The sequence below is a fragment of the Leucoraja erinacea genome, chromosome 5, assembly GCF_028641065.1.
Source record: "Leucoraja erinacea ecotype New England chromosome 5, Leri_hhj_1, whole genome shotgun sequence".
Lineage (NCBI taxonomy): Eukaryota > Metazoa > Chordata > Chondrichthyes > Rajiformes > Rajidae > Leucoraja > Leucoraja erinaceus.
In genome coordinates this window covers 23,985,402-24,007,767 of record NC_073381.1, presented here as the reverse complement: position 1 = coordinate 24,007,767, position 22,366 = coordinate 23,985,402, and the positions used below count along the sequence as shown (strand labels likewise).

At 44.2% G+C, this 22,366-nt stretch overlaps 1 protein-coding gene across 1 annotated transcript in view; it reads right to left on the bottom strand.

Annotated features, from left to right (window-relative positions):
- sntg2 (syntrophin, gamma 2) overlaps window positions 1-22,366 on the bottom strand; it is a 218,495-nt gene that overhangs the window by 20,998 nt on the left and 175,131 nt on the right. The window contains exon 14 of the mRNA XM_055634941.1: window positions 21,274-21,483. Coding sequence (XP_055490916.1) covers window positions 21,274-21,483 — 210 coding nt within the window. The remainder of the gene's footprint in view (window positions 1-21,273; window positions 21,484-22,366) is intronic.

Here is a 22,366-nt window from a genome sequence, read left to right as displayed (position 1 = left end):
GACGCGTAAATGATGTCGCGTAAATGACGCACAAATGACGCCCAGGTGGGACAGGCCCTTAAAGCCCCTGCCCCACTTAAGAGACCTAAACAGCAACCTCTGGTGACCTTGCCCGCCACCCAAAAAAAATCAAGGTCGAGGTGACCTGCAACCTCCTACCACCTCCTACGCATATGTTGAAAACCTTCCTCGACTATGAAGAAAACCGGCTTCGACTAGACCTGTGACTAAAACATGATTGATTTTTAAAACGGCAACCTATTTTTAGTCGAGGCCGGTTTTAAACATGATGAAAAAATAGCAGCAACCTAGATGAAGCTTCAACCACGCGGAAACCACTTTCGACCATTTGGGAGAGTAAACAAAACCTTCGGTGACCTCATGGAAATCTTGGGTGGCGGGCAAGGTCACCAGAGGTTGCTGTTTAGGTCTCCTAAGTGGGACAGGGGCCTAAGGCAACAACTCAATTGTTGCACCACTGTGCCACCCTACGGTATGAAGGGCTGAATGGCCAATACTTGCTTCTAGTCCTTAACATTTGGGAGTCACAGACAACCCAAACATTATAATGAATTCATTGATAAGATGAATCTCCTCAACAATCAATATCAATATTTACTACATGTCATTTGAACCTCAGTGAGGCTCAAACGAAACTCAGTTTCCACAGCCATACAAACAAAGACAATATCCTACAGACATACACACAATTCAATTTACAAAAACATCCATCACAGTGAACCCGCGACACGGGCTGGAGAAGTCGCGTTGTGGGAGCTCCGGAAAGCGGTCTCTCCACCCGGACCCACGCGCTCCCGATGTCCCGTCAGTCCACAGGACCTGCGGCTGCAGCTGGAACCTCTGGGCTACGTGGTCGAGCCGCAGCAGCGAGTCACCACCGCTCCCCACGCTCCGATACCGGCCAGCCCCACGATGGTAAGTCCGCAGCTCCGCAGGCTCCTTGACTGGAGCCTCCAGGTCGTTCAGGCTGGAGACCGCTCCACGGCGCTAGGCCCCAACGACAACGGAGACCCGACAGGAAAAAGGTCGGGTTTCACGTACAGGAAAGCGAGTTTAAAAATGTTCCCCCTTCCCTCCCCCCCCCCGCCCCCCACATATACACAGTTTCACTATTAAAAAACCAAACAACTACTTCTAGACAAAAAAAAAAAAAAAAGACAGGCCCCCCCTGCAACAGTGAGTCGCGCCCCCCATCAGCCCCCCCTCCCCGCCCCCCACATAACACAGTATAAAAGGTGAGGTCACTATTAAAAAAAACACTGTACCTAGGCACTACATAAAGTTTTAACTAGACACAGAGTGACTTCAGGTGGGGAGAACATGAAGGGATTTTCATGAAAATGGGTACTGTCTGTACAGAGTTTTTACATCTCCCTAAACTGCCCTGGAGGTTTCCTCCCACATTCCAAAGACGTATTTTCAATAAAAAAATGTCCCTAGTGTGTAGGAAAGTGCTAGGACAAAATATGGAAAGGGAGAATTCCACATTTTCATCAAAGGCAAAATATGGAAAGGGAGAATCGGATCAAGGCATAAAGGAAGATTTATACGGCCAATGTTGAAATCGCAAGATACTCCTGAAGAGCTCCAGTGTGTTTAAAACAATGATTTATTTGAAAGGTATGTGAGCTGAAAACTGTAATATAATAAATGGTCAGACGCCAATGCCAGGAACTCCCTGGAGCTGCGAGCAGTTTGGGAATTAATGAGCTGTGGCTCCTTCATATTTTCATGTGAAACACAGTAGTTCATCATCAAATCTCTGTGTTTCATTGAATAAACAATAGTTTAGACATGTGCCTTAAGGGCCTGTCCCACTTTCACGACCTAATCCACAAACTCTGCCGAGTTTGCCCTTGACTCATACTCACAGCATGGTCGTCACAAGGTCATAGGTAGGTCGTAGCAGGCCGTGATGCTAGTCGTAGGTACTCGTGGCATCAAGTAGGTCGGGGCGTTTTTTCTAGCATGATGAAAAATGTCCACGAATAAAAAAGGTCAGGAATTAGGTTGTGAAAGTGGGACAGGCCCTTTACAGAGCTTGCTGATTTTTACTTCACTGTTCATTTAGTTTTGAGTTATTTAGTTTCAGCAGGATAGCAGGTGAGATCTGCTGTCAATTGACTTCTTAGTTGACACTTCAGCACAGTACTCTGGGTGCACCACACTGTTGGATGTGCCATCTTTCAGGAGGGACATTAAATTAAGACTCTAGATGCACTCACAGATGGATGGTTAAGATCCCAAGATTTCCAGTGTTCCACTGCACATCTCGTATGTGTATGTGACAAATAAACTTGACTTGGCTTGACTTGACTTGACTCGTCTCTGCATGGACATTTATTGTCGGAGAGTGGCTTTGTACCTCAGAGGCAGGTTGGTGGAGAACATTTGTCAAAACTGCAGATGCTCGTTTAAACCGAAGACAGACACAAAATGCTGGAGTAACTCAACAGGCCAGGCAGCATCTCTGGAGAGAAGGAATGGGTGATTTTTTCGGATCAAGAAGAAGGGTCTTCAGCATTTTGTGTCTATCTTCTATTTGTCAAGAGGTAGAAACATAGACATAGAAACATAGAAAATAGGTGCAGGAGTAGGCCATTCGGCCCTTCGAGCCTGCACCGCCATTGAATATGATCATGGCTGATCATCCAACTCAGTATCCTGTACCTGCCTTCTCTCCATACCCCCATGATCCCTTTAGCCACAAGGGCCACATCTAACTCCCTCTTAAATATAGCCAATGAACTGGCCGCAACTATCCAAAAGTCCAAAAGGATTTCCCCTTTATCCTTAAACTGTGACCCCTTGTCCTGGACTTCCCCAACATCGGGAACAATCTTTCTGCATCTAGCCTGTCCAACCCCTTAAGAATTTTGTAAGTTTCTATAAGATCCCCCCTCAATCTTCTAAATTCTAGCAAGTACAAGCCGAGTCTATCCAGTCTTTCTTCATATGAAAGTCCTGATATCCCAGGAATCAGTCTGGTGAACCTTCTCTGTACTCCCTCTATGGCAAGAATGTCTTTCCTCAGATTTGGAGACCAAAACTGTACGCAATACTTCAGGTGTTGTCTCACCAATACCCTGTACAACTTCAGTAGAACCTCCCTGCTCCTATACTCAAATCCTTTTGCTATGAATGCTAACATACCATTCGTTTTCTTCACTGCCTGCTGCACCTGCATGCCTACTTTGAATGACTGGTGTACCATGACACCCAGGTCTCATTGCATCTCTCCTTTTCCTAATTGGCGACCATTTAGATAAGTCTACTTTCCTGTTTTTGCCACCAAAGTGGATAACCTCACATTTATCCACATTATACTGCATCTGCCATGCATTTGCCCACTCACCCAGCCTATCAAAGTCACCTTGCAGCCTCTTAGCATCCTCCTCACAGCTAACACTGCCCCCCAGCTTCGTGTCATCCACAAACTTGGAGATGTTGCATTCAATTCCCTTGTCCAAATCATTAATATATGTTGTAAGTAGCTGGGGTCCCAGCACTGAGTCTTGCGGTACCCCACTGGTCACTGCTTGCTATTCTGAAAAGGACCCGTTTACTCCTACTCTTTGCTTCCTGTTTGCCAGCCATTTCTCTATCCACATCAATACTGAACCCCCAATACTGTTGTTGAGTGTAAGGTAATGGCTGCTTGATGTTTGGCTCCCATGCTTGCATAACTGCAAGCCTAATGCTGGTATCAGGCTTTTGTGCCAAGCCACAATGCCTAATGCTAAAATTAAGCTGATATCAGAACTGTGCAATGCAATGCGAATATAGATTTATTGCAAGATACAGCACAGAAACAGGCTCCTCAGCCCATTGAGTCCACCTGATCACTACAGTTCTATATTATCCCACTTTCACATCTACTCTCTACACACTAGGGACAATTTACAGAGGCCAGTTAGCTTACAAACTCACATATCTTTGGGATGTGAGAAGAAACTGAAGCACCCTGATGAAACCTATATGGTCACAAGGAGAACATCCAAACTCCACACATACAGCACCCTAGATCAAGATCGAACCCGTGTCTCTGGCACTGTGACACAGCAGCTCTACCGGCTACGCTATTGTGCTGCCCTATTGTACACAACGTTTGCTTTGTGAAAGAGAGGTTGCATCAATGCATATCAAGGGCAAATTACAAAACAAGAGAATGATTGCGGTGATTATTGCAGTGATGTGTGTCTGGGTAAGACACTCGCTGAGGTATTGAACAATGTACATCTTGAATCTGTTGCAAAGCAAAACTTGTCAGTATTTGCTTAACTCCTGGATACCTCATTTTGGAGCAGTCTTTCACACACAGGCTGGTGTTGGTTCAAATGTGAAGTTAAGTAACAAAAGGCAGCTTTCTTGGGATGTCCAGTAATTTAAAAAAAGGCACTAATGGTGTCTACATTAAAAGAAACAAAGTCAAATGGAAGACACAAGATGAAACATTTGATTTAATCACAGTTTAAAATTTTGGTCTCCTTTCTATTTTTAGAATATCCCTTCCAGTTCACATTTCTCAAGTTAACTTCTCAAAACCAGCTCAATTTTGGATGTCGATTGCAAGGCTTCAGGTTAATGGACAACTGGTGCTCAATAACAACTCAGCATATTTATAATTTTTGCCATAAATCAAATATTGGTGGCCGATTTTTTGTCCCGACATTAAATCTGGTTCACATACTTTCTTTTTGCTCACTGCAATGATATTCCTCCATTTTGATAACGATTTAGAGTGAAGTCTGCTGAAAGTTGCAATAGAATTAATAAGTCTGGCACTGTTTTAAAAATTGAATACATGGCCATACTTCACGAGTACATCAATAGCTGTCAAGCATTTTGAGATACCCTGCAGTCTTTTTAAAAACCAACTACAGTGAACTGCCCCAGGATGTTGGCTCACACAGTTTGGACCAGGCACAAGGTGAGCGGAGTATTCCTGTATCAACAATTCTCAGACTTCTGTATGAATCATCTGTGCAATTACAGCTTTTTTTAGTGTTCTGGAAAATAAATTGCTGTCATGCACATTCTCAACATTAACAGCAGCCATTGCGAGACCAAATCTCTGTCACTCTATCGCTTTCGATGGATTTCTTGTCTTATCTACACAGGAAAATATAGCGCGAGCCACAGCTTGTGGTATAATTCCAGGCTTATCAACACTGCTTGATATTCTGCAGTTAACCATCTTACATTAGTCACATTCTAAAACTGCGAATTTAGATGAAGGAATATGAAATTTGTATGCATACCAACACAGGAATGACAAGAATCTAGATATTAATATCAAAACCAAATAAATTAAGGGAAAAAAACCCCACAAAAGCGCGTGAGTAATTCAGCAGGTCAAGCAGCATGTGCAGAGGATATGAACAGGTGGCATTTCCGGTTGGGACCCTTTGTGTCAGGCTCTGCGTCTGAAGAAGTGTCCCGACTGGTTGCATTGCCTATCCATTCCTTTCCCAGATACTGCCTGACCTGCGAAATTACTCCAGCACTTTATGCTTTGCGCTAGATTCAAAGACCCACAATTCCTTGTGTCTCCAACTTAAGGGAGAGGTGTCAATCAACACTAAATGTTTCCTTGAAACATGTTCTCATATGTTAATCTTTTTGCTTTACTGCCACAGTCCTAATGTGGTAGTGTTTCAGTGAGTGAACACAGAACAGTACAGCACAAAACAGGCCCTTTGCCCCACAATGTCTATGCTATGTCAAATGAGAAGCAACTTAAGGGAAGGGATAAATCCATAATTTCAAGTGCCCTCTCGTAATTTTGTCCGGATTGAGTTGACTTGGATAAGCTTTTACCATTGAGACTAGGGAAGATTCAAACAAGAGGACATGACTTGAGAATTAAGAGACAGAAGTTTAGGGGTAACATGAGGGGGAACTCCTTTACTCAAAGATCGGTAGCTGTGTGGAATGAGCTTCCAGTGGAAGTGATGGAGGCAGGTTCGATTTTATCATTTAAAAATAAATTGGATAGGTATATGGACTGGAAAGGAATGGAGCGTTATGGTCCGAGTGCAGGTAGATAAGACTAGGGGAAAATAAGTGTTCGGCACGGACTTGAAGGGCCGAGATGGCCTGTTTTCTGTGCTGTAATTGTTATATGGTTGTATGGTTATTAAAGGAGGTGACAAAAATCAACGGGTGTACCTACATAAGATTTTATGAGATTTATTAAAATAAATGTAAATTCATTAAAAAAAAAACAGAACATAGGAAATAGAAACAGGAGTGGGCGATTCCACCCCTCGTGCTCACTCCACCTTTCTGTAAGATCATCGTTGATCTTCAACCTGACTCCCACTTTCCTGCACCTATTCAAGCGTCTCAATTTAATATCTAAAAGCTTCGCATCATATTACCACCCACAATATGATTGATTTACAAATTTAATTTAATATTTGGATGTTATGTATCCTATTGATATTTTTATTTATAAGAATTAACCATTAATTCTTGCAAAAGAGGCAGGCAATTTATTACTTGATGACATGACACGCTGCCTCGGCAAGGTCACCAGCATAATCATGGACCAGTCTCACCTCGGTCACTCCCTCTTCTCCCCTCGACCCTCAGGCAAGAGGTACAACAGTGTGAAAACGCTTATCTCCAGATTCAGGGACAGTTTCCTTCCTGCTGTCATCCGGCAACTGAACTATCCTATCACCAACTGGAGAGCAATCCTGAGCTACTAGCTACCTCATTAGAGATCTTCAGAATATCTTTAATCCGGCATTACTGGACTTTATCTTGCACTAAACATTATTCCCTTTATCATGTGACTGTACCCTGTGGATAGCTTGATTGTAAATTTCTATAGCCTTTCGCTGCCTGGTTAGCATGTAGCAAAAGCATTTCACTGTATATCGGTACACGTGATAATAAACTAATCTAAACCTTAAACATTTAAATTAGGATACAAAATACAGAGAGTGCTGTTATTGTACGAACTATAATAGTAAGATTAAACGAGAACTTACCAGTTTGAAGTTTGATCTGTATTTTATGAGGAGTTACGATGAGGGATTACGTGAAGAACCCGCTCAGTGCGCAGGCGCGGCATGCTTCCAAGCAGCGGTGTGGAATCACAGATAGACACAAGTATTTGAAGTAACATAGTAAAGAAAAAGAGACATCAATTTATCAGTTTGATCCATATAATGAGGGTGGGAGCGGAGGGCACGTAATCCCACATCGTAACTCCTCATAAAATACAGATCAAACTTCAAACTGGTAAGTTCTCGTTTAATCTTACTATTTTACTTCGGAGTCACGTGAGTGACTACGTGAAGATTTCAAAGCTCTGTGATTTGAAACCGTGTAACAGTTTTACTCACTCACTGCCGAAAGCTCTTGAGGAAGGAAGTGTTATCGTAATTAACCAATGAATCTGTTTTTCAAGAAAAACAAAAGGTATTTATTAACAATAACAAAAAACAAAATTGCTCCCCTGGGCTTAAATTAAATATTTGCAGCTTCTAATATTTTTGCTGCAAACAAATCAGGCTTCATCAATGGCTTATTATAGAATGTTCGGAATGTGGATTTCCTCGACCATCCTGCTGTGTTCAGGATGAGGTCAATAGGCACATCCATCCTAGCTGCCGTTGATGTGGAGGCTGCCCTGGTGGAATGAGATTTAAAAGTGTTAATATCTATCCCAGCAGCTTCCAATACCTGTTTTACCCATCTTGAGATGGTCTGGCTTGTTACCTGGCCATGAGGTTTTTTGTGGCTGACCCATAAGGCTTGTTCACTCCATCGGATGTTATGGGTTGTGTCGATATACTGTATGAGGTGGGTCACCACACACAACCGTGGCTCTGGTGGGTAGGCCCGGAATACCACTAGTGAATTGGATGTTCCTGGCCTGCTTTGTTTTACCAGACCTTGTAGAATGAATGTTATCTGGTCTGGCGTTGTTTTCATGTTGTCCAGTCTCAATTTGTGTAGTGACTGGACCCTCTGAGCAGATACCAGTGCCATCAGCATGAGCGTTTTCAGTGTTGATTGCTCGAGACTGAGGGATCTAGCTGGTGGCCATTCCTGGAGGTATGTTAGTACGACACTGATGTCCCAAATATGAGTATACCTGGGCTTGGGGGGCTTGATGTTATAAATGCCCCTCATCAGTTTAACCACCAGTGGATGGGATCCCATTGGCTGATGTCCTGCTGGTTTGAGGTAAGCGGAGAGGGCACTACGTGCCGTGTTGATGGCACTGTAGCTAATCCCTTCATGATGGTGTAGGTAGGCCAGGAACTCCAGTACGTTGGCTACTGTGGCTGTTTCATATGAAGTCCCTGTTTCTTGGCAGTACTTCTCCCATTTCTTGATGCTGGTTAAGTACTGCCTCTTGGTAGATGTTCGCAGGGATGCTGACATGGTGGTGATGGTTTGTTCGGATAATCCCAGGTCCAGGTAGGGTCTGTTCAGAATCTGCAACCCAGGAGTTTGATGTCTTGATGGCATGGGTGGCTTATGCCTGACACTGGGTGAATCAATAGTCCCGGATGACTGGGAAACACCATTGGTGATTCCACCACCATGTCATGTAGTACTGGGAACCATGGCTGTGTAGGCCAGTCGGGTACCACCAAAATACCAGAAGCCGAGTCCATCTGGATTTTGCGAAGTACCCGACTGATGAGGCAGAAGGGAGGAAAGGCATAGAAAAATAACTTTCCCCAATCCAGCGTGAAGGCATCTACCGCTGCTGCCTCTGGATCTGGTTCCCAAGCGACATACATAGTTAATTGGTGATTTAGTCTTGATGCAAATAAATCGATATCTGGCGTTCCATATTGCTTGACAATTTTAGCAAATGCTTTAGGATTTAACATCCATTCGATGTTGTCATTGAATTTGCGTGACCTGGTGTCTGCCACTGTGTTTAGCTTACCTGGTAGATAGGTAGCTGAAAGCCAAATATGTCTTTCGACACACCATTGCCAAATCATATTGACCAATTTGTCGCACGATAAAGATTTTATGCCGCCCATATGGTTAATATAAGCCACCACCGTAGTATTATCTATTTGTAATCAAACATGCAAGTGCTGCATATTTGATGCATATGCTTTTAAATCATAAAAGGCGCTCAACATTTCTAAATAGTTAATGCCCAGTGTAGATAGTAATGATGATTCTAAGTTAGTCCATCTACCACCTGTGCTGGATATGGAGTTAGTTGCTCCCCAGCCTCGAGCATTGGCATCTGTTTGAAGAACTAAAGTAGGATTAGTAATGATAATAGGACTACAACTATGCCAAATATGTTGTGTCCACCACTGTAGCTCTGATATTGCTTCAGTGGGTAACATCATGACCCGATCATAGTGACCTTTATGGTGTTTTAGTGCCTGCACCTTTGCTCTTTGTAAATTTTGATAATGCAAAGGTCCAAATTGTATAGCCGGAAATGCTGCTACCATTTTACCAATTACTGTTGCTACTTGTCGAATTGTTGGTCTTTTGTTGACTATTAAATTATTGCATGATTGTGCTAATGCAATCATCTTTTCCCTTGGCAGGGTGATAGTCATTTGGACTGAGTTAATTGTGAACCCCATGTAGTCCATGATAGAGGATGGATTGAACTTGGATTTATCTGGATGTAGGATGAATCCCAGAGTTTCAAGGAGCTGTTTTGTAGCTGATACTGCTGCCACAGCTAATTCCATAGTTTTTCCTACTATGAGGATGTCATCCAAATATGCCATGACTATATGTTTTTGTTTCCTTAATATTGCCATGGCTGGCTTTAATATTTTTGTGAATAATCTTGGGGCTGACGTGAGCCCATTAGGCAAAGCTTTGTACTGCCACAGCTGCCCCATCCAGATACATTTTAGGTATCTGCTATAATCCTTATGTATGGGTACCAGATAGTAAGCATCCTTGAGGTCAATGCTTGCCATATAGTATCCTTTGGAAATCAATTGTCTAGCAGTCACAAATGTTTCCATTTTGAAATGTATATACTTAACAAACTTGTTTAGGGATGTTAAGTCAATGATGATGCGGCATCCACCACCTTTTTTGGTTTTGGTAAATATATTGGATACAAATTCCAAGGGTTCATGTTTGGTCTTTTCTATGACCCCCTTATTTATAAGCCTTACCAGTTCAGCTTGTCCCTCCCGTTGCTCTTTTTTGTAGGGAGAAAATACCCTTTCGGGCCAATGTTGAACTGGCGGTGTTGTTTCTGATATAAACTGAATTTTATATCCTCCAATGCTGTTGAGTATATACTTATCACTGGTAATCATTCCCCATGCTTTCTTAAACAAGTGTAACCTCCCCCCTGTTAGTAAAGCACCCTTATTCTCTATATGCTGGTAGGAACCAGATCCACCTACCTCCATGGTTATTGGCGATTTTGTCTTTTCTGTTTTCTTTGTGTTTTGTTCTGTCGACGTGCTGGCGATGTTGAGGGGAGGCGCATTTTCCAGGGGGTCCGCGGTGGGCCCTGATCTAAAAAAGATCTTTGGGGATAATGCGGCCCCAAGCTTTCACCAGTCCCATATTCCAGATGTCGACTGGTGGATGCCGTGGGGTGCTGCCGCTTGGGTATCAGAAGTCGTGGTTTGCTCGTCCCGGGGCCTGCCCTCATGAGGCCGAAGGTTTTGGATGCCGCTTCCATGTCCTTCAGCTTCTTGTTCAGGTCTCTCCCAAACAGCAATGAGTCAGCCTCCGCAGCTGGGGCTTTGCACAAGCCAGCAAATTTGGGATTGAGGGCAGGTCTTATATTTTCCCTCCGGAGATTGTTCAGTTCGAATTGAGTGGTACACATCAATGCCAGCACATCCTGCTGGTGTGTACTCATCTCCGTTGTCTCCACAGAACGAGCAAAGGCTGTGATAGCTGACGTCAGGAGCCTTAGGATCCGCTGTAGCTTTAGTTCTTGTGCCCGAATAGGGGCCCCCACATTTCCCCAGATTTGGCTGTTGAGGCTTTTAACCTTAAGGGCCTCACAGTTGTCTGGTGCTGTGTGTTCTTCCAGCACCTGGGCGAGCACCTTTTCCTGTAGAGGCTTGTTGGACAGGTGATTGATACTGGCTGCCATTTTTGGCTCCAGAGGTGCTCCAGCCCGTGGGGTTGCTACGAAGCGGTCCACCACACCCAGCAGCTGTTCCTGTTCCTGCACCCCATGCATACTCCCGATTTCTTCCGCCTGCCCCTGTTCCAGACCAGCCCTGCCCTGGTCACCAATGCTAGCCTCCTGCTCCAGCCCATGGTATGAGGTAGCAAAGGGCAGTGCCTGACACGACACTATGGAGGAGGTACCTGTCCTGTCTCCCCGGGAGCGCTGCTGTTCCCGGTGGACCATCTCCTCCAGGAGCTGCTGAATGCAGCTCAGGCGGCTGTCTCTCCTCCGTTTTGGGGAGGACATTTCCCCCTCCGACGAGTCGGATTCGACCGGCCGATTGGTCTTTCTGGACGCTTTCCCAGTCCGCCGTGCAGGCTCTGGCGTGACTGGGTCAGGCCCGGTCTCGGGGATAGCGAACCGCTCAGAGAGCGCCGCTGCCGCCGGTTGCTGCCCCGCTGGAATTGGACGCTCCTCTGGTGGAGTTAAAGCGCGGGCAGTTCTATACGAGAGCTTTCTGCGTTGAGACATTCTTGCACTCTGCAAAACACTAAACGCCACTCTCCTTCGTTAAGTCCCAACGCACCGTCTACTTACCTGACGGTCCGTTTTAAAGCGCAGCTGGAGAGCCTGACTCCAGCTGCCGCCGCTGTTGCACTGCTGGTGTAATGCCGCGCCTGCGCACTGAGCGGGTTCTTCACGTAGTCACTCACGTGACTCCGAAGTAAAATCTTAGATTATAGGTTGTGGTGCCTAGTAAAATGTACTGACACATGTACTGTTGCTGAAATATATGGCTGAAAGTTGAGGAAATGTGAGCCATCTGCAAATTGTTTAAACTAGGCTAGATTATCAGAAAGGAAAACTGTCAGGCCAAGTAGGTATAAGGCACGATATCCTGTTCATGTGTTCGTTTTAACATGGGCAACAGTAATCTCCAAAGTTTTGTGTTCAAACTAAATAGAAGGAAAAACCAGTGTCTATTTCTTGTTATGATTAGGGCAGAACAGTGGTGCAGCAGTAGAGTTGCTGCCTTACAGGACCAAAGACCCACATTTGATCCTGACTACAGGTGCTGTCTGTACGGAGTTTGTACGTTCTCACTGTGACTGTGGGTTTTCTCCGGAGTGCTGCAGTTTCCTCCCACACTCCAAAGGCATGGAGGTTTGTGGGTTAATTGGCTGCAGTAAAGATTGTAATTTGTCCCTAGTGTGTGTAGGATAGTGTTCGTGTGTGGGGATCGCTGGTCGGCTGGGACTCAGTGGGCTGAAAGGCCTGGATCTCTAAACTAAAAAAAATTATAGCTTTCACTCAAAACATATCTTTGTCTGCTCCATATGCTTTGTTTTCAGGCATTTTCTATTTTTAATTCTGATATCTCAATTGTACATCTCAATTGGCCACCACTTGCATGGGAGGTAATTGATTGAAACATATACGATACATCTAAACAGTAATTAAATTACTTCATGTGGAGTGAACCACATGAATTAAGTACCTCTATGGGAAGTGTGCATAGGGAATGAAAATAACTGCTAACAGCTAGATTCAATTTTTAACTCAAATATATATATTTTTTAAATGCGCGAAGGAAAGGGAGAAAACTACCCACGAGTGCCATGCCACCTTAATGCCACCTTAATGCCACAAGCAATTTCTGTTCTTAATTGAACTAATTTATTACCATAGGGACATGACATGTTGAGAAAGAACATGATTTGTAGTCAATGTAGTTTATGAATCACAATTCCACAGTTGACTGCGACATTAGGCAAGCTAATAGGGTGAATGTACAGCTACTGTATGTGCTTGCTTTTTGAACATCTTTCAGATTCAGATTCAATTTTAATTGTCATTGTCAGTGTACAGTACAGAGACAACGAAATGCATTTAGCATCTCCTTTGAAGAGCGACATAGCAAACGATTTTGAATTAAAAAAAATAAATAATAAGTGTCCGTGGGGGGGGTGATTGGCAGTCACCGAGTTACGTTGTTTAGTAGATTGACAGCGGCCGGAAAGAAGCTGTTCCTCGACCTGCTGGTTCGGCAACGGAGAGACCTGTAGCGCCTCCCGGATGGTAGGAGGGTAAACAGTCCATGGTTGGGGTGAGAGCAGTCCTTGGCGATGCTGAGCGCCCTCCGCAGACAGCGCTTGCTTTGGACAGACTCAATGGAGGGGAGCGTGGAACCGGTGATGCGTTGGGCAATTTTCACCACCCTCTGCAATGCCTTCCGGTCGGAGACAGAGCAGTTGCCATACCATACTGTGATGCAGTTGGTAAGGATGCTCTCGATGGTGCAGCGGTAGAAGTTCACCAGGATCTGAGGAGACAGATGGACCTTCTTCAGTCTTCTCAGGAAGAAGAGACGCTGATGAGCCTTCTTGATCAGAGTAGAGGTATTGTGGGTCCAAGAGAGGTCATCGGAGATGTTGACTCCCAGGAACCTGAAGCTAGAAACACGTTCCACCTCCGTCCCGTTAATGTGGATGGGGGTGTGCGTGCCGCCTCTGGACTTCCTGAAGTCTACAATGAGCTCCTTGGTCTTCTTGGAGTTAAGGGCCAGGTTGTTGTCAGCGCACCATGCTGCTAAGTGCTGGACCTCCTCCCTGTAGGCCAGCTCATCGTTGTTGCTGATGAGGCCAATCACCGTTGTATCATCTGCATACTTGATGATGGTGTTAGTACCATGTACAGGTGTGCAGTCATAGGTGAAGAGGGAGTAGAGGAGGGGGCTCAGCACACAGCCCTGAGGGACGCCGGTGTTCAGGGTGAGGGTTGAAGAGGTGTGCTTGTCTAACCTCACTGACTGGGGTCTGTTGGTTAGAAAGTCCAGTATCCAGTTGCAGAGGGAGGGGTCGATGCCCAGGTTACCGAGTTTGGTGATCAGTTTTGATGGAATAATGGTGTTGAATGCTGAGCTGTAATCGATGAACAGCATTCTTACATAAGTGTCTCTGTTGTCAAGGTGGGAGAGGGCGGAGTGAAGTGCCGTTGAGATGGCATCCTCCGTACTCCTGTTCTTGCGATAGGCAAACTGATAGGGATCCAGTGTGGGGGGTAGGCAGCTTTTGAGGTGTGCCAGGACCAGCCTCTCGAAGCACTTGGTGATGATGGGGGTAAGTGCAACTGGGCGGAAGTCGTTGAGGCTTGCCGCAGTGGAGTGTTTTGGCACTGGCACGATGGAGGTGGTTTTAAAGCAAGTGGGGACAACTGCTTGGGCAAGTGACAGGTTGAAGATGTCAGTCCAGACGTCTGTCAGCTGCGCAGCACAGGCACTGAGCACGCGCCCGGGGATGCCGTCAGGGCCAGCAGCCTTACGTGCATTAGTCCTACTCAGTGCCACGTACACGTCGTAGGGGGTGAGTGTGAGGGGTTGGTGATCGGCAGGTAGCACAGCCTTGATGGCTGTCTCTAGATTGTCCCTGTCGAAGCGGCCATAGAAGTGATTCAGCTCCTCAAGGAAGGAGGCGTCGCTGGATGTGGGGGTGATGTTGGAGGGTCTGTAGTCCGTGATGGCCTGGATGCCTTGCCACATGCGTCGGGGGTCGGAGTTGTTGTTGAAGTGCTCCTCAATCCTGAGCTTATGGCAATGCTTGGCCTTCCTGATGCCCCTCTTCAGGTTAGCCCTGGATGAACTGTAGGCTCGAGCATCGCCTGACCTGAAAGCGGTGTCCCGTGCTTCCTGACCTCGCTGTTCATCCATGGCTTCTGATTCGGGTATATGGTCACCTGTTTGAGGGAGGTGACACTATTGATGGTGGAGTTTATAAAGTCCAGAACAGAGGATGTATAGGAATCAATGTCCGTGTGAGAGTCAAGGGTGGCCTGGGCTGCAAACGCCTTCCAGTCAGTGTTTGCAAAACACTGCTGAAGTGTGAAGTCCGCTTCCTCTGACCAGACTTTAACTGTCCTTACAGTTGGTTTAACCCGTCTGATGAGTGGGGAGTACTTAGGGAGCAGGAACAATGAGACGTGATCAGACTGACCAAGGTGGGGGAGGGGGATGGCTTTGTAAGCTTCAGCCATATTGGTGTAGACTTTGTCCAGTGTCTTGTCTACTCTAGTGGGGAAGGATACATGTTGGTGGAATTTGGGGAGTACAGTCTTCAGGTTGGAGTGATTGAAGTCACCCGCAACAATGAAGGCTGCCTCGGGGTTGTGCGTCTGTTGTGCGTCTGTTGTTTGCTAATGGCAGTATGCAGCTCTTTCATTGCAAATCATCAACTTTAATTATTCTTTAGTTGCAAACAATGTAGTTTAAAAAGCTTAAGGGCCTGTCCCACTTACGCGATTTGTCGCGGGGTGATGCCTGTTTTGTGGCGAGTACTGGCCCAAAGAGTCGTACCTTTTTCTGGTTGCCGCTGGATTTTCAACATGTTAAACATTTTCGGCAAACTGCTGCGATTATGACTGGTGCTGGCAAGTCCCCGAAAAGTGGGACAGGCCCTTTATTTTTATGCATTTGTATCAACCGAATAATATAATCACAGGATTTTATTTAGCCCCAAAAGATTTTTGTTTACTCAGTACGCTTGGCATGTTCTCTCATGCCACAATCCTGTTTCTGTGTGTTTCTGCACAACTGTTTCCTGGTGACATATTAATAGATATGTCTATCCTTCAAGATTATGGAGACAAACTTTAATAGTACCATAATATTAATGTATGTTCTATGTTAATATATTGCTCCTGTCCTGAGCAGTATAGCACAGGAACAGGCTATTTGGCTCACAAGGTCCATTCTGAACAGGATGCCAGGTTAAACTAATCACATCTGCCTGCACATGTTCATCAGTGTGGTGTTAATGCTAAATGATTTAGAGGGTAGAAATGCACCATGGCTGTCTAGTTGCTATCATTTAAACTTTAGAGATACAGCGTGGAATCAGGGGGGCATGAGTGACACAGGTCTTGCTACATTGTATTTGTAACATGCATCAGAAAACTCTCGGCACTGTAGATATGATGATGTGGGCCAACATTGTAATTACAGTATTTCTAATATGATAACAGAAGGAAGTAGGGAGCCTGATACACAAGTATAGGTTCTTCGCATGCAGCACCATTATAGGTTAAGAAGCAATCACCTCTTTAGCTTCTAATGTTGGTATGTTCATTCATTCTTGGTTTTGCAGTAAAGAGCCTGTCTCACTTAGGCAATTTTTGAGGCGACTGCCAACTGGAACAGACAGACAGACAGACAGACAGACAGACAGACAGACAGACAGACAGACAGACAGACACAGACACCTTCCTTCACCAACCCGTTATGCAGACGGGGGTCAGGGCAAGTGGGGGGAGCGCTGTCTGAGTCAAATTCACACGGTGCAAAGCCAATGTGATACAGACACACACCGCGATGAAAAGGAAGGTTGGTGCTGTAATTAAGATGGCTAAAGCACAGTGTACGGTAAGACTTTAAGCGAGGGGGGGGAGGGGGGGAGGGGGGGAGAAGGAGTGGAGATGACTTTTAAGAAGCCGGAGATACACGGCTGTGAAACTCGGCAGACATTAAAATTACCGGTCGTTTATCCATGGTGCTGAAAACTACTGCTTATGTTTTCTTTCCCCAATGAGCCAATGAAATTCACTGGACAGCACCGGCTACAACCCACGAGAACCTCCTGGCAACCCACTAGGACCTTCTACCAACCCAGCTACGGCACGAGAATTCTCGCTACTCTCCATGGCGGCTTCATTCTGGCCGCCGCTAATTTTTCGACATGCTGAAAAATTTGTGGCAACCATAACGAGGCTGCAACTAGTTCCCAGAATGCGGGAGCTCCTCACGACCATGAAGGCGACTCCCTGGCAACCACCCACGAACATATGGCAACCATGTGGAGACTGCATAGTCTCCTGCAGTCGCCTAAAAAGTTGCCTATGTGGGACATACCCATTACTCTTCAGAGACAGTTCAGGTCTACACACACTACATATTCATCAGTTTATCATCAATGCAAAAAATTGTTTCCTGTCAAAATTATTTTAAACTAAATGGTTCGGAGAAACACCTTGGAAAATATTACTGTAGATAAGGTAAATGTGGAAAATATTACTGTAGATAAGGTACAAAGTTAATCTAAATTGTTCTCATCATTCAAGTTGATCATATGCAAGATATTTGCAGACGTATAGAGCATGAGATGGATATCTTTCTTAGAGTGGTGTCAATGGACTTTTAGCATGATCACTACTGACATTTACTGCAAAATCGAGAATGAATGAACATACTAACATTAGAAGCTAAAGAGACGATTGCTTCTTTATGTATAATGCTGCTGCATTCGAAGAATATATCTTTATGTATCGCATCCTGCGCTGATCAGGCTGCATTTGGAATATTGTGAGCAATTCTGGCCACTATATCTGAGGAAGTATGTGCTGACTCAGGAGAGGGTCAAGAGGAGGTTTACAAGATGATCCTGGGGATGAGTAGGTTAACATATGATGAGCATTTGACAGTACTGGGCCTGAACTCGTTGGACTTTGGAAAAATGAGGGGAGGCCTCATTAAAATGCACAGAATAGTGAAAGGTTTGGCTAGAGTGGATGTGGAGAAGATGTTTTCACTAGTGGGAGAGTCAAGGTCTAAAGGCCTCAGAATTAAAGGACTTTCTTTTAGGCAGTTGAGGAGGAATTTCTGTAGTCAGACGGTGGTGAATCTATGGAATTTTTTGCCACAGAAGGCTGTGGAGGCAAAGTAAGTGGATATAGTTAAGGCAGAGATAGATAGATTCTTGATTAGTATGGGTGTCAGAAGTTATGGGGAGAAGGCAGGAGAATGGGGTTAGGAGGGAGAGATAGATCAGCCATGATTGAATGGCAGAGTTCACTTGATGGGCTGAATGGCCTCATTCTATTCCTATTACATGATCTTATGAACATATGAAAATGGATCACAATTTGAAACACTCACTCAAGATTGCTGCCTGTGCGTTAAGTAAGTGAATGGACATTGAAAGGCATCAGTATTCCATTCCTGGTTAAATATAGCATTGACAAAACTGCTTCCAATTAAATCACTCAAGCCACAATTTTCACTCTTTTACTATTGCAGTTTTCATTCAAACCTAATGTTCTTTCAAACCGAAAGCAAATACTTCTGGCCATTAATACTAAGGATAGGTTGCTTTAATGAATCTCTGTTCAATCCACTGTCTAATGTTGTTTTAGCCTGTTGGGAGTATTTCTTTCAGAAATTCCATAAAATCACATAAAGCGTGCGTCAAAGTTTGACAAGTGATTAAAGAACTGATGAAAAAAATTATGTTACTCCACTTGCTATCCAGAAATTCAACATCCATTTATTTTGCACTGGTTAATAATAAATAGTCAATTCATTTTGCAATGAATATTATTCTATAGGAGATGCAATTAGAATCTAATAAACATTCCCTTATGTTCATTATAATCCATCTTTACTAAAGCATGATTTTAAAACGTAACAATGATTTGTTAGAGATGCGAACTCAAAATATAGGACATGGAACTTTGAAGAGTACAGCGCAGGAACAGGCCCTTCAGCCACAATGTTCGTGCTGAACAAGATGCCAAGTTATGTTAATCTCCTTTGCCTGCATGTGACCCAATATACCTCCATTCCCTACATGTCAATGAGCCTATCTAAAAGCTTCATATCTGCCTCCACCACTACCTTAGGCACCCCCCATTCCCTGTATAAAAAACTTGCTCTGCACATCTCAATTATATTTTGTCCCTCTCACCATAGAGCTATGCCCTCTGGTCTTTGACATTTCAACCCAGTGAAAAAACATTTTAACCTTTATTCCTAAATGTATCCCATCTAAGTCTCTCATGATTTTACGTTGTTTTATCGGGTCCTCTCTTCGTCTCTGACACTCCAGAAAAAATAATCCAAGTTTGTTCAACTCCTCCTTATAGCTTGGATTATTTTCTCTGAAATTCATTTAATCCAGACAGCATTCTGGTAAACCCCTGCAACCTTTCCAAAACCTTTACATCCTTACTGTAATGGTATGAACAGAATTGCACACAGTACTTACAATGTGGCTGAAGCAAAGTCCTATAAAACTGCAACATGATTTCCTGTCTCTTGTACTCACTGGAAATTTAGATGAGGGAATATGAAATTCATATGCAGGAATACCAACACAGGAATGACAAGAATCTAGATTTGAATATCAAAACCAAATAACTTAAGGGAAAAAACCCCATAAAGTGCTAGAGTAATTCAGCAGGTCAGACAGCAGGCGGCGCGACTCTCGTCAGCAGCGGCCTCTGCAGCCCGTCCGCGTTTTTATTATTTTTTGTCTATGTTTCTATGTAGTTTTTGTTATTTTATGTTGGGGTGTGTGTGTGGGGGGGTGGGGGTGGGGTGAGAGAGGTAGGGGGCAACTTTTAAATCTCTCCCTGCACGGGAGACCCGACCTTTTCTTTGTCGGGTCTCCGTTGTCGTTGGGGCTGCAATGAGGAGCGGCCTCCAACAGAAGAAGACCGGGGACTCTGGTGCCGACGACTCACCGTCACCGTCGTGGAGCTGGCCGAGTCCGGTGCGGGTGGAGCGGTGGTGGAGCGCTGCTGCTGCTGCGGCCCGACCTCCGGAGATTTGGAGGCTGCTACTGCGGGTCTGCGGACGGCGGCACCGGGAGCCCGCGGGTCCCTGGAGGGAGAACGCTTTTCAGGGCTCCTGCAACGCGACTTCTCCCGCCCGAGTTGCGGGGTCGAAGAGCTCCTGTAGTGGGGCCTGACATCACCGCTCCGCGCGGCTTGGAATGGCCGCGGGACTCTGCGAGCGCACGCCGGGGGCTCTAACACCAAGACCCGGTGGGCGACCTCACACCACCCGGCATGGCTTTAATGGCCGCAGGACAATCGCCATCGCCAGCCGGGGGCTTTGACTTTGACTCTGACATCGGGGAGGGGGGAGAGTGCAGTGGAGAGATAAGTTTTTTTGGCCTTCCATCACAGCGATGTGATGGATGTTTATGTAAAATGTAAATTATGTTGTGTCTGGGGTCTATTTGTTTGTAATGTATGGCTGCAGAAATGGCATTTCGTTTGGACCTCAAGGGGTCCAAATGACAATTAAATTGACTCTTGACTCTTGCATGTGCAGAGGAAATGGATAGGCATCATACATCTTCCCCACCACTCTGTTTACTTGGACGTAGCCCAGTCCATCACACAAACCAACCTCCTTTCCATTGACTGAATCTACAATTTGCACTGTTTAGGTAAGGCCACAATCATAATCCTATCACCAACTATAGAGTGGTCCTGACCTACTATCTACTTCATTGTAGACCCTCGAACTATCTTTTATCAGACTTTACTGGATTTTATCTTGCAATATCCCTTATTACCTTTATCCTGTATCTGTATGCCGTAGACGGCTTGATTGGAATCTTGTATGGTGTTTTCACTGACTGGATAGCTTGCAACAAAAAAGCTTTTCAATGTACCTCGGTACACATGACAATAATAAACTAAACTGAACTAATAGTAATAGGAATAAAAAGCAGATTTTTCTACTGGGGTACAGACTGCCCAAGCTTGACCATTGACTTCTTCCACTTGGGCAGTCTGCACCCCAGTGGCTTGAACATTGACTTCTCCAATTTCCGGTAGCCCTTGCTGTCTCCTCCCCTTCCCAGCTTTCCATCAGCCCTCTGGCTCCTCCTCTTCTTTTCTTCTTCCCTCCCCCATCCTGCATCTGTCTGAAGAAAGGTTTTGGCCCGAAACGTTGCCTATTTCCTTCGCTCCATAGATGCTGCCGCACCCGCTGGGTTTCTCCAGCACTTTTGTCTACCTACTGTATGTATGTAATTGTTTTCTGTAAAATAGTATGCTCAGTATTTTTTATAGTTTCACAGTAAAATATGACTCGCATTCTTGTTGATAATGCGAATCAAAGACAAAAGTACATGTGCCCAAAAATTCACTGCTATTTGTTTGCAATCACCATGCAACACAATGGCAGCAATATGTTGTTCACTACTTCTGCAATATGGTTCAATTGAATTCAATAACAGTGTTGAGAACTACCATGTTGGATGAATATCCAAATAATAGACTTTATAAAGTATCCATGTGCACTTATTTAATTGCCATGATATATTTATCTACATTCAAAGAATTCAGCCAGTTTCACTTACCCCTGTTCGCTGCACATCCACGAAAACTGCTCTCTGGAAGGTTTTCTCCCATACTGCAAGCTCACTTCCCATCTCTACATAAAAATAGTGGTTCTCGCCTTGTCCTGCCAGGATACTGAAACCATACGGCCTCTGGTCTTGAAGATTGCAGTCCTGATGAAGACCTAAATATAAGTTTGCTTGTAGCCAGCATTCATCAGCAAGCCAGAGCTGTAAAATATTCTGCAGTAGATTATCTTTGAGTCATTTAATCCTAACAGGCAGATAATACTGTATAAAGTATTTTAATCAGCCATTGCTGTCAGCCAAGATTAAGGGGAAATATATTTAAGAAAATTATAGAATGAAAATGCATTCAAGTCTGCTGTTTCCTTTAAAATATATTTGATGTGGCCCCACATATATTCTGCATACTTCAAGCAAGAAGTACTATTTTAATATGTTAAAGGTACAGTTAAGGCGCACCAATTTATGTTAAATGTCAAGGCCTATTTATGTTTTGCTTTATTTATCAATTTTTGAGAATGGACTGATCAGGTTAATTATCTTAACTAGTCTACTCTTCATTAATATATTGTCACTAAAACTGAAAGAAAACATCTGTTGTACATAGAAATCTAATAAAATTATCCCAGAAGGAAATTATCAAAACACATTGAGAAGTCATAAATAAAATACAAATACATTTAAAACATTTATATTTGGTGCAAAACTGAGAAAACAGAGAATTGTTGAGTTATGGAAGTGGACATTGTCCTATCCGTGTACAATTGTGATATTTAAATTGGGAAGATGTGTTGAGTACTCATGCAGATACTGTAAAAAATATTCTCATGAATAGAATTACATAAATATAAGACCACTTTTAAGGACACTTATACTGGTATCATTGACCAAAAGGTATACAGTATCTTCCGAACCACACCGAGAATCATTTTTGCTCAAAAGGTGGAAACAGAAGTAGATAAGCCAGAAGAGAAGTCTTCATGAAAATGACACATAGTGAGTGAGAAACACCAAAGCTGACTAAATGATGAGATAATATGGTGATTCAAGCAGATCAATGACGAGCAGTATACATTACTGACATCAT